Source organism: Phalacrocorax carbo, chromosome 5 (genome assembly GCF_963921805.1).
Source record: "Phalacrocorax carbo chromosome 5, bPhaCar2.1, whole genome shotgun sequence".
In the NCBI taxonomy this organism is placed as follows: Eukaryota; Metazoa; Chordata; class Aves; order Suliformes; family Phalacrocoracidae; genus Phalacrocorax; species Phalacrocorax carbo.
Genome location: NC_087517.1, coordinates 65,284,167 through 65,297,082, shown reverse-complemented (window position 1 = coordinate 65,297,082; position 12,916 = coordinate 65,284,167). Strand labels below are relative to the sequence as shown.

The window sequence follows — 12,916 nt, the reverse complement described above, 5'->3', positions numbered from 1 at the left end:
CTTTATTCCATTTCCATTTTAAAATGCCACACTGAAGCGAAGTTTGTAATTTAAGGGAAGGGCATGTAATACCTGAGTTGTATTTTGAATTGCCAAATGCCCAAGCTGTCATCCTTGTCCGCATTCAATGGACTCTTTGATCCGTGGGCGATTAGTGTGGTGTGCTAGGGCTCCCTGGGCTGGTTCGGCGCCCAGCACACCTTGTCCTCAGGCCCCGGGGCAGGGCGTGGATTCAGAGTGGATTTGAAGGGCCTGAAGTCTTGAATGATGATGACAACATCAGCCAGGTATGCTGAAGGACTAGCACCGAGTGCTACAGCATTTCACTTCTGCTCAGAGGCCTCTGGTCAGCTCGCAGTCTCAGACTGCGCATTTAGCCTTTCAGACAGTCAAGTCTTAATTCTGAGTGTGGCACTGAAAGACTTCAGCCCAAACACTTTTTATAAAGACAAAGCTAGATCGGGAGCCAGAGACATGTTTTCTACTTTTAGCAACATTAATTCTGCTGGGTTAGGTTAGGGTTGGTTGGTTGGTTCATTTTGTATTTCCTTGGAGAGATGCACTTTCTACTGACCAGAATATCCAAAATCACATCCTCACACAGATCTACATTCAAAACTGAAAGTGTTCATCAGGTTTATTGCACTGCTTTTGTTCACCTCTCACATTTTCAGTCTCATACCCATTATGTTTGTGTTCTCCTTTATGGAAGCAAAAGCAAAACGAAGTAAAAGATACATTAGTATGTACAATTGATCGCAACATATGATTCATGCAGGGAATACTGGATTTAGTGATATCTGATACCAAATAGTCAATTCCCATTTCAGAATCTTTAAAAAAAAAAAAAAAAGAAAAAAAAAACAGAACTGGAATATAGATAAAATATATGTGTTTTTAATAAATTCTCACATTATAATAATTTTACTCAAAAAGAAATAGCATAGGGGCAGGCAACACTGCTTCTATTAACTTTTTCTGCTTTCCTGAGTGAGTTTTCTTCATTTGCGAGGCAGAAGCAATAATGCCAGCCTGCTCTAGAAGATTAAAAATCTGTCAGCAGGATGAGTTGTCCGTGTCACAGGCAGCTCTCGCGGGAGCAGGTTAGGTAACCCGCCCGAGGTGGGCTGTCAGCCCCAGCATCCTGGCACTCCCTGCGTACAGAACATTCCTGCTGGCCAGAGTCATTTCAGGTGTGAGAGGAGGTCACAGTACAGCGTTGGATAAAAGCTTAAATATTGATCCTTAAGTCAGCAACAGAATCGACACCAATGGAAGTAAAGCCTTTTCAAGAATATTCTATTTCAAGATATTCCCTTCTTATTTCAGAGTGGGAAATCGCCATGAATTTCCTGGATGGTTTAGGGCAATACGTATCAGAGCCATTTTCAGCACTTTTTCATTTCTTTTTCCTCTCTCTTCAGATCCTCTTTCTAACGTATGCCTGTTGATGATAAGTTGGTTTGCTCTATTATTGTATGATGATTTGTGCTTTTTTTCCAAATAGGAATTTTAAGCCTGTACTTTGCTTACTAATGCTCAGCAGCATCTTCAGCCACTTTTCATTAGAAGAAATGTAGGCCTGTTATCCCTGGATAAATGACATTGCTGTAAATTGGCAAGCCTAAATCTATTGAAAGTACATTGATCTTAATTTCAGCTTCCTAAATACTGTTTCAGATTATGGCTTGAATATTAGAAATTCTGGATTTTTGTAATGTAAATTATGGTGTTTTCTTAGTAAGTGAGACATCAAATTCACCCACTCGGATGCTTCGACTGATTCAAAGGCATGCAAAAAAGGTTTATTACTTATATTATATTGGTAAGCCTTGTACTTTGCTGCAGAATGTCTGTTCTGCCCAAAAAAATCTTATAACAAAGAGTAAGATAAGGGATAAATCCAACAAGAAGGAGAGCATTCATGAGGAGAAATTAAGTGCCCAATTTAGAATTACGTTTTCTGGGGGGTTGGTATTTATTTAATTTATTTAATTTAATTTATTTAATATTTGTTTGAGTTTAGGGGCATTAGCCTTTTAAGAAGGAGAATGTGTCAACAATTTGAGAGGCTCAGATGTCAGATAAAAAAGAACATATACTATTCTCACCTGTGGAAGATGTGCAAGATCGCTTGGGTGAAGAAGAAAATAGAATCAAAAGTGTCATTAAGTAATATACAGAGTAAGAAAAGTGAAAAGACAGAAGTTATTTAGGCTTATAAAAGCCTTTCAATAGAAAATGTTGAGGTTAAATTTGACCCAGCATATGAGAGCTCTGGAGGAATTTTTAGCCTGTCTGGACAGTGCAGCTCTTGGTGTCTGTGAAACAAATAGACTGGTGACAGATGAAGTGACAGTCTGCAAAGCTAGAGTTTGAGTTATACTGAAAGAGAGAAAGGGACAAACCTTGGTGGAAGAAACATGCAAGTAGGACTTGTTATGCGAATGCTTAGCTTTAGTTACTGGCACCAGTCCTGTACTCTGGGATTCTTGGGGGCGAAAGATAAGGTGGCAATAGTATTTGTTCCTGATGTATGTATTTTCTATTCAGGTTACACATTTGTTTGATAACGGAGGGACTGTCTTCTTTGCGATTTTCATGGCAATTTGGGGTAAGTACATTTTCATTTGTTTTGTACTTTTAGTTCACCTGACCCTTTTATGTGATTACTGGGTAAAGGGAGATTAGAGCTCTTGATAAAATTTAAAGAAGGATTATGATTTTGTCACACAAACTTTTTTTTCCTGTTTTTATCAACTTCAGTTTCTGTGCTAGTGGTGGGTGAAATGAATACCTTTTATCATTAATGTAATGACTGTCTTTAGCATCTTCATGTCCTTAAGCCTGAATTTTATATCATGCAAGCAGCAGTCTTTTTAGAGGCAACCATGTAGTTTAACTTACTGAACTGCAGTCAATATAAAAATGACGTCTTGTACAGAATTGTTATAGAATAAATGAGAATGTTTTTGTGGGAGCTAATTAGAGGGAAGTATAGGAAAGATCTGATGTTAAGTGCTTACAGGAATTTAACTATTTATATACAAATTCTCGGTCTGAATATCTCATTATGTTCACTCTGACGTCACACACATCATGTCATGGGGCACAAAGCCAGGCAGAGTCACATCCACAAGGCCTCTGTTGAACTGGAGTTACCTAGAACAGTCTTCCCTCTCTTTGAAGGTCAGTGTAATAATGCCATACAAGACAGGTAGTGGTTCCAGCATGAAATGCTTGATGGAATTAGCTTTTGCTGAAGCTAATTGTATTTTGCTGGGAAGTGGGGAAGACAGGTATTAGGACAAGAGGTAATTAATTTTTCCAATGTAAATGTTTTCTCTATGTAAACCCAACACTAGTTCACATACATATAACTGTCTGAATTCAAGCCAGAGTTTTACAATTTTAAATAGAGTCAAATGGCACACAACAGCTTTATTTACGTAATATGTATGAATAAGCATTTAATGATTTTAACTTAAAGTGAAGGATGAACAAATATCACAAATTTTGGAGGCTGGCCTGGTAAAACCAAAAACAATATACAAACAGCAGCAAAACACAAACAAGGTACATAGACAACATAAGCACATGCACATACATACAGAAATCATAATTAGATTGTTAAAAATTAGCACAGTATAACTGAAGGGCACACTTTGATTGCTTGCCTCAGTGGTATTTCTTCATTGGGTCCTAATCTTGCTGTAATAACCTTGCAATTACTAATAATTAGTTTCATAAATTCCTAAAATCCATTGCACTTGGTTATATGGTTACCAGCGTAGCAGCGCTGGTGGTTTCTTAGCATCTCTTAATCTCTGAGTTCTCCTTAGAGAGAGCTCTTTCAATTTTTAGCTGAGGCCAAGCTTCAGCGTAGGAAGGAATTTTGCTTATGTGAGACTGCTTTGCCATTAACAGGAAAGATGGCATAATATGCGCTAAGGAAGGTGAAAGCCGAACATTACATTTTTCTTAATTTCAAGCATCGGAGTGATACTCTTAACCTAATACAGGTGAATGTGTCTTAGATTTTCAGTCTGCTATCTAACACGCTGGATACGGTGTTAGAAGTCAGGTTCTGGTTCTGATGGGAAGGGTGACCCCTTCACCTGAAGCATCACCTGAAGGGTGCTGCTTCATGGCTGACCCCTGTAAGAATGGCAGCACTGCACGTTTGCACTCAATTCTGTAATCTCTGAAGGAATTTTGAATGGAAATAATTTTGAAGTAACTTTGAAATAAATACCATTTTACTCAACTGCAGCGTGACTGCCATCTTTTCTGCCTCTGGTGTGTGCGTGCATGTATTTTACTCACATATAGACTCATTGCAATATTCACAGCCAGTTAGTGGCACAACTACATCGACATGATCCGCAGTCCCCCCGCTAGATAAGGCATTTTAACAGAGTCATAGTAACAAGCACATATCCCATGTGAGCAGTTATTTTCTCTGCACTTGATTTTGTTTATTCTGTGCCTTTACAGCTGTGTCTTTTTCATGTTCTTTCTTTCCATTTAAACATTTCTGATAATTGCAAACGGATAAACTATGCAATTGTTTGCATTGTACTGCCATAATTTTACTCCTTAGCTGAACAAAACAGGAGCGTGCTCTTTGGCTGTCTAGAGACATGGCAGAGAGAATTTATTTCCTTTCATGTTAAGATAAATATTTCTTCCCTCTAACCTGTACCAAAACCTTTAACATAAGTTGTACAGATCTGGCCTGCAACGCAAACAACAGATCAGTTTGACAGAGGAATAGAAGGTTGTTCTCTTTTTTTCCCTTCGTTAGTGATTTTAACTCTGTGTCATCATAGTCAAAGCTTAAATGTAGTCTATGTTACTCAGCAGTTCCATTCTCCCCAGCAAACTTCAACCTCTGAGTAATCCAAGTAAATTTAATTCTTTTTGTCATGTTCACTGAGGAAAGTACAAACGTAGAGTGGGGAAAATAATGTCCCGAGTCGTTTATCAGATCAGAATTATATTTGGCCAGAAGAGTTTCACCTCAAGGTAGTTAAACTTCAGACTTTTTTTGTATTGATGCGAACATATCATTGCAACCCTGGTCAAATTTTGCCCTGTTATAATGTCTGCATTCTTGACCAAAGTTACACAAGGCAGAATTTTCCCTGGGTGCTATTTGTTTATAATATTACTAAGAAAGCAAGTGTGTAGTATTTTTCCAGGAAAACTGTAAGTTGATAATTGAATTGGAAAGCAGAAGAGTGATGCTCTGCTACTGGGCCCTGCCTGTTGCGTATCAATGTACCTTGTGAATTTTCCCCTTGCTTTCCAAAACACTGTTTGCATGGTAGTGGCTGTAAGATAACAGCTGCCGGGTCATTTTGGGAGAAATGAAACCACATAGATAAGAGGTGAGAATACAATTGGAAGCAAACATTACGGTGAAGGGTGGAATGGTGCCATGTCAGCCATGGGAATGCCGTCAGATGGGCACGCTGAGTTGTCTGTCTCTGGTTTGTCTCCTGTGATGGTTTTGTCATCTGACACATATCCAAAACTGGTATCATATGGTCCAAGTGAGTTGTCTAAGTGGAGAACTGAAAGGATAATGTAATTATTTTTTATATATTATTTAAAAGAATCTTATCCCCATACGCTGGGTACCTCACAGTTTAGTTCAGCAGTTTGTCACAGCTAAATCCAGTTAAACTCTTCCTTAGATATGGGGGAGCAAAAGGTGAAGGCCTTGATTCACGATCTTCTGAGGATAACAAATGTCCTCCCGGTAATGCCTGTTCAGGACTACATGGGTGGTCGACTTTCAAAGCTAGTTCCTAATCTGATGGTCTGGAAGCTTTCAGCTCTCGCGTTTAAGCCAGAAAAGGCGTATTGCCAGAGTTTTATTTTGATTTGATTTTATTTGAGAAAAAAAGTGTGTTTAGCCTCTCAGTGTTTGTTTAAATATTTAAAAATGAAGTCCAGGAGCCTGACACAAATGTTTGGAGACTGTGTGATTACACTGTAATAAAAGTTTATACATATTCATGGAGAAGACAAAAGCAATCTTCTTTTTAAACCTCTTAAAAATATTTTTACTCCTAAAAAAAGATATAGCTTCATCTCTCGTTCTGTAGTTGAAGGTGGATGAGTACAGAGTCTGGCCTTTTTCAGTTAATGAAAGTTTGGGAGAGTTTTTGAGCTGTAGTGTTGAACTCACCCGCAGTTCTTTGAACATGTTCACTCATACTAGATATGATATTTCCTGATACTTCAAAGGTTAAAAAATAACTTGTAAGGAGGACACATAGAGTTAAGGGGAGTATTGACTAAGCTAATATTGAAGTACTGTCAGCTGAAAACTAGTTTGACTGGAGTCGATTATATAATTCCTAATAGTTCAATAAGACCAGACTATTTAAATGGCTCTGGGCAGAAATAAAAAATGTTCTTATGCAAAACATTTGTGCTGTTCCTTACCAGGGTCATTCCTTGTATCGTCATAAAGCCGTCTGTGGGAAAACAACTCAGACCTTTTCTTACTACATATCAAATATCCAATCAGGCCAATTAATATAGCTCCCAAAGTGGCTCCTACAGTGACACCAAATATTACTCCTTCTTTGGATGTTTTCTCTAGAGAAGAAAGAAAGAAGAGACAGTTGGATGAGAATTATAAATCTTTAAGATCAGATACTTCACTCTTGCTTTATAGCAGTCAAGGGCTCTGGGGAGTTGAGACTTTTCACCGAGGATCTGAAACACTCTGCAGACTGTTTTTCTTGTAACTGAACTTGCCCTCCCACCCCCTTTCCTTTTCAGTCACGTTAGCTAAAAATCGGGTACACTGTAATTATCAGAACTGTGATGGGAAACGTGAAAGTCTGATGCTCCTTCAGTTTTTAGTACAAGGTGTACTCTACTGGATATGATGGATAAGCCCTTCAGTCCTGTGTTAAAAGCTTGAAAGCTAATTAATGGCAAAAAAATTACCGTGTCTTCTAATCTTTCCTTTTCTTTTCCTGAACACCTGATTCAGAGCAGCAGAATAGAAAAGTGCCGTGACAGTTTTATGCTCCATTGTTTTCCCACGCATATTCAACTTGGTAATTAAATGCACAACTAGTAATTCCTTTGGAAGTATTTATAAGAAGTCATCTTTGGTCACAAAAGTTTCTGAACTTATGTAAGTTGCATGTTACACTTTTTAAATGTTATTTCTACACATCTGCTTTAGAAGTCTGCTCCAGTGTGAATGGGCAGTACCTGTCATTAGGTTCCCCCACTCTTGGAAGTGTTAAACAAACAAGTAAACAGCAAATAATTTAAAAAAAAAAATTTTTTTTGGGGGGGGGTGTGTGTGAGTTTTAGATTTAGTCTGTACTAGGACACCTATTAATTCACACATTTTGTGAAGCTTCCTGTTCAGAGGAAAAAAACGTTCAATTTCAGCATTATAATTTTACTAATCCAGCTGGACTTTGGTTAGATACTTACCTTCACTGGCATCTTTTGAATTAGGAGATGCAGTAGAAGGGTTGCTAGAATTATGATGCTGGTCTGTGCTCTGCTGAGTGGGGTAGATGTTTGGCGTAGGACTGTCCTGCTTCACCGTGGGTGATGTCAGAGTGATACCGGTGGGGAACGACGAGACGGGGTTGATTGAAGAGTTGCCGCTGGGGAGCATTGCGGCCGAAGGGGTACTATAGGTGACTGTGGAGTTACTTGGCATCGCTGTGGAGGTAGAAGTAGCTGCAGCACTTTTGGTCACTCCAGAAAAGTCACCCATTGTTGTAAATGTTGCTAAAGACATTGGGATTCTGTTGAAGTTTGTGGCAGAGTTATTTATTCCACCTGTTGATACCATAGTGACATTTGAAGACAAAGTGGGGCCGTCAGTGGACCTCGGAGGTGTGCTCGGTGTGCTCTTTGGCTGACTGCTCGTCTCTGTTCCTTTCGTTACATTTTTTTTTGCGTTGGAAGTTGTTGGTGCAGCATGGCTGGTGGTAGAAGGATTTGTGGCAGTAGCCATAGACAGAAGTAATCTGTATGTAATTGGCTGTGCAGTAGACTGATTTTTGTCTCTAATTGAGCTATTTCCGTTATTTGTTCCATTTACTTCTATGCCCTCAGCGCTGCTTTTGTTCCATTGCAGTCTTACAAGCAGAAAAATGAAAATCATTCCGCAGGAGAGTCGCATGGTGTTGACTTCAAATTTTGTTTCGTTAGAGAACCTGCAAGAAATTCACTAGACTATTATTTCATTTTGCAAAACAAAGCTACTCAGTTAAGACCTCAATAAGCTGGTAAAAAAAAAAGTTGGTGTTTTACTATGGAAGTCTCAGTAGTTTACCACATGCTGATGCTGAAAACTTTACATTCCTGAGTGCTAATGACTTAAAGAACGACCTAATGCAGTACTGATGATCAACAAAAGGTTTTTGCACAAGAAAATTCCATGTTTCTATAAACTGGCCTCTACTCAGAGGGGAATAATTCAAAGCCACTTTGCTATAGAATGAGGTAATGGTACATACTTGGATAGCATGCTCAAAGCAATGTTTTCTGGGCAGGCAGCAACTCCAAGAGCACGCTACAGAGTTATGCTCCATTGCGAAGAGATAGAATTGTTATGATTAGCCCTGAAAGTTGATGGATAATGTTTTGTGACCCTGAGCAATGAGTGTCATAGGAATGCTGCCAGGAGCAAATTGGAAACTAAATCAGTCTAGGGATTATGGATGATGCTGAATTTGTGTGGGAACTTATTCTCCTACAAGACACTGGAAGCTGTATATTATGCACTAATTTCTCAAATGTTAGAATGAGAAGGATGAGAAAAACTCATCTGGAAGTCACTCGATTGTAGCAGGTACGCTGTTCAGTATACACGTTGGGTTTTGACGGGGGGATGTTTTTCTAAGTATGAGACAGGTTGAGATCATGCAGTTTTTAGCACCTGCGCATCACCTCTCATATGACAGCACACTAAAAAGTATCGGTAAGTTACATCTTCAGCATCCTTAACTAACTAGGTGTCCGTGTATGCGGGTACTTTACCGTCTGAAGAAAGGAGATGTACAACTGAAAGAAGGAACTATTTCTTTCATCTTCAGCCTCCCCCCCTCCTACTGTCTTGTGCTTTTTCCTATGGGTGGGCTTTCTGGGGGTCGTTTCTGGTTTGGTTTGGTTCTTTTGTTATTTTTTTGCCATTGAATTGTGCATTTTCCCCAGGTTAGCTTCTTTGTATGTAACACCGTCAGAGCAATGGGAGGTGTATGTACAGTAACAGTAGATAGCAGTCAGCTATGGGTAATATTATTGGGTAGATGATAATTAAATATTAAATTTTATCTCATTTTGGCTTTATTCTTATTTCTTGTGTGGTCTGTTCTTGCATGTTTTCTGCTTTTAGTGGTTAGAAGGTGGTACCATTACTTGAAACTCATGTGTATTTATAAACTGCCATTTAACGTGCTTATTAACATATGCATATGTTCCACTTCTCCACAGGGCTTTTTTTCCAAGTTAAAGCCAGTTTTATGGCAGGAAGGACCTGTGCTCGCAAAACATCTGTAACTGATTTAGCAAAAAATAAAAGAGAAACCTTCTGCTTGAGGATCAGTCAAACCAAGGATAACTGCACTGACCCCATACGAGCATGCCAAAGGCGACCCCTTTGTAGTTCAAGGATCAGCTCCAATTAGATTTAAAATGTGAATTACAGGCCTTCAGATGACTATGAATTGCTGTGCAACCTGGATATTAGATTTTGATTTGGTAGGACTAATAATAGCTGCAAAACGGTGAAGAAAAGAACCTTGTACTTTACAAAGCTTTCAAACACATTGTTTGACTTTTAACAGTATTATTGTTTTAATTCAGTGGCATGGTCTTTCCTTCCTTGTATTGATAGTCATGTTAGTGAACAAAGTGGATTTAGTCATACCGCTTATTATCCCTTCGCCGTAACTATGTAGGGAAATTACGCTCAGTTCCCTTTAACTGTAATTTTCATTTGCAGTGCAGTGTGCAAAGCAGTCACCAACCTTGCTGCACAAGTGCTGTCATTTTTTCTGACTGGCTTACTTTTGTAATCTTCTTCATGGGGGACCGTAGAGAAGAAACCTCCTTGCTTTGAAGGTTGTGTACTGCAGTTCTCAGGCTGGGATGAACTGCTTTCTGGAAACCCTTTTGTGTGTAATAATTAACTCGTCTTTTTCTAGTGCAACATTGTGTTCATACAGTTTAGAAAAACACTGAAGTTCTCCACTGATACTCGTTGCCTTTAGAGCTTAATATGCAAATAGTGCCATTGCAGTAAAACAGTAGTGCTGTAGATTAGCCAGCACTTGCAGAGGAGCCCAAACCTTAAATTAGCTGGTCTAACAAGTGCTTAAGGAAGCTATGAACATATTATTAATGAAAAGGAAAAAAAAAGGTCTTGCTTTTTGATTCACTGGTGTTCGTGTTACTCAGTACCAGCTCGGTGGAAGTCAGTGCAGTAGGCATAGCCTGAAGTGAGTAGAAGCAACATCGCTATGGAGTTGGGCTGCAGCTCAGTCCCCTAGATTAGCTCTACCTTTTTTTTTAGCATGAAGAATCAGTTTTTTACATAGGGTGGTCACCACACTGATTTTTCAGTGGATTTTGCACTCTGCATTTGTTTCTGTGCTGCTAGAGTCAAGTTTTGTCGGCGACCTATGACAGCTGGGTTGAAAACTCCAAAAAAGGGAAGGCTAAAATTTCTCCTCCAGTGTGTGGCCTTATGAGGAGACATATAGTGCCCCCATTCGAGGAATTCACCAAAATGTGAATGCAATTTCCCATAAAAATGGCCCTCTGGTGTGAACCTGAGTATACACTTATTGTATCTATACTGGAAAACGTGTAGCCCAGTTGCAAGAGATGTGTAGAGGTGCTGGGGACTCGATAGCCGCTCTTCACACATTCCTGGAGGGGTTTACTCTGAACTTGCCACAACCTCTCCTCTCTGGGCCACCTGTTAAGAGCCTGTTAGGCTACTGTTAGCCTGTTAGGCTACTCCTGGAGCACACCGCTTAGCTTATTGACAGGAGTGCCCCATGGTGTAAGCCAGAGGGCAACAAGTGGAGATGATCAGGAGACTTTAAAAGCACACTCTTGATGTGGATTAAAGTACTAATATCGGCATGGCCGTGATGAGGCGGCTGTGGGTCTGTATCATGCAGACTTCTCTATTTTAATAGAAGTAAATTGAAAAAAAGGCTACAAAAATCCTCGTCATTGTGTTATTAATAAAGGTTAAAGTTGTTTTACAGCAGAAAGCATTCAGTGTGAAGCTAGCAGTGTACATACACGTACATCTTCATGCCTAACTCTGGGGGAAGCCCTGGTCCCGTTCAAGTCAACCTCCCCTGGGTCTGTGGACTTCACCATGAAGGCTGCATTGACATTGCATTTAGCTTTGTGTTTTACTCAAACTGCTCAGGTTTGTGCTGAATAATTCTGTAACACAGAGAAACAAATGTCCTAATAAAGTCTTATATGGCGATTTTCACATGAATGTATATCCAGGGGTAAATTATTTAAAAATGGATTTTTGGCATGATAAAATAATTGCAACATGTATTTCCTGAACACAACCCAGCACCTGCCATTGATAGGTGTGATGTCTGCAAAACCTCCGCAACTGTCAAGAAAATGATCATTTACAGCTGATTCTTATGGGTAGATGATACGATCTTCAGAACTATAAATTCAAAGGACATTCTTCTGCATGTCAATAAATTGAACCTTGCACCGTTCCCCTGCCTTACAGTAGTGATTAGAAAGCACTTCAATTTATGTAGTAAACAGTGTCATGATGAGCAAATTATTAATGGCACTTCTTTGTTTTTTGCGGTCTGGAGTAACATGTTCATATTTGCAGAGCTTTCATACTGACTGTGCTTTTTAAGCCTCATAAAGCAGATTATTTTTACCTTTACATCAGTGATCCAAAAATAGACGGAAGAAATACAAAGCAAGATATAGAGAGTTTATCTTCTAGAATTCAGAAAGAAATAATAGCAAATGATGGTCCCAGAAACATATTGGATTTTTGCTCCTGTGGCTCTTTGTTCTAAAATTCAAATTGCTCTCCAAGGAAGAGATACTTCTAAATTTAATGAATATTAAATTTTCAAGCTTAACTGTATTTTATTACTTTGTACTGAGAAAATAATTTGTAGGTTTTGAGTGAATTATAAAGAGGAATATAAATAATGAGCATAAATAACCAATAAAGAAAAGTATGAATTTGAGTGAAATACTGCCGTTGTTTATGGTTGCCACTTCTCTGCTTTAATATTTGAATCACAAAAAGGGGCGGGGGGTGGGGGAGGTGTTCAGTTATTTTCTCAGAAATACTCTCTAAGTAGAATTTGGCTACAACAGCTCCGCTTGCCTTCCCAAACACTGCATAAAACAGCGCTGCAATTATTAATCAGATCCACTAGTAAGCATTTAAAATGCCTCAGACTTACCTTTGAGCTCTACAAAATACGCAAGACCCTGTAGAAATCGTGCTCTGGCCCGGAGTGCGGTTAGTCTGGCGGGAAGAGGGGAGCGCAGGCAGGGGAGATGTGGCGGCCGGGAACGTGCCCGTGCAGGCGAGGCGAGGTGGGGCAGCCCTCGCGGGGCGCAGCGGCGCGCTGGGAGCCAGCCCCACCGACTGCGCCGCTGTCGTGACCGGGCGCTGTCATTGCAGAGTCCACTGAAATTGCAGCATTTATGGTGAAGTGGGTAGGCAGTGCTGATTGCCTAATCCGTTGAAAGTCTTTGAACTGGTATTTCAGAAAGGTGACTGTTTTCTCTAAACTATAGGAACTATTGTTCCGTGTACTATGCAACTAGTAATTTAACAAAAGATAGCTTTTTATTATCTCAGCGTTCCCTACGGTACAGTTTGCGAGAT

At 39.5% G+C, this 12,916-nt stretch overlaps 2 protein-coding genes across 3 annotated transcripts in view; one reads left to right on the top strand and one right to left on the bottom strand.

Moving 5' to 3' along the window:
* ANO3 (anoctamin 3) overlaps positions 1-12,916 on the top strand; it is a 217,544-nt gene that overhangs the window by 178,857 nt on the left and 25,771 nt on the right. For both annotated transcript variants that reach the window (XM_064452842.1, XM_064452843.1), the window contains exon 14: positions 2,554-2,614. In XM_064452842.1, the coding sequence (XP_064308912.1) occupies positions 2,554-2,614 (61 nt within the window). The remainder of the gene's footprint in view (positions 1-2,553; positions 2,615-12,916) is intronic.
* On the bottom strand, positions 3,441-12,682 carry MUC15 (mucin 15, cell surface associated). Its single transcript, XM_064453336.1, has 4 exons — positions 12,486-12,682; positions 7,477-8,213; positions 6,460-6,615; positions 3,441-5,579 (listed from the first exon to the last, which is right to left on the bottom strand). The coding sequence occupies exons 2-4, from the start codon at positions 8,177-8,179 to the stop codon at positions 5,419-5,421; spliced, it is 1,020 nt and encodes a 339-aa protein (XP_064309406.1). The 5' UTR covers positions 8,180-8,213; positions 12,486-12,682; the 3' UTR covers positions 3,441-5,418.

Coding starts and splice junctions, on each gene's coding strand:
- MUC15 (XM_064453336.1), bottom strand. CDS start 8,179: ATGCGACTCTCCTGCGGAATGATTTTCATTTTTCTGCTTGTAAGACTG. Junction 6,616..7,476: donor TTCAAAAGATGCCAGTGAAG/GTAAGTATCTAA, acceptor TTTCTTCTCTAG/AGAAAACATCCAAAGAAGGA. Junction 5,580..6,459: donor CGATACAAGGAATGACCCTG/GTAAGGAACAGC, acceptor TTATCCTTTCAG/TTCTCCACTTAGACAACTCA.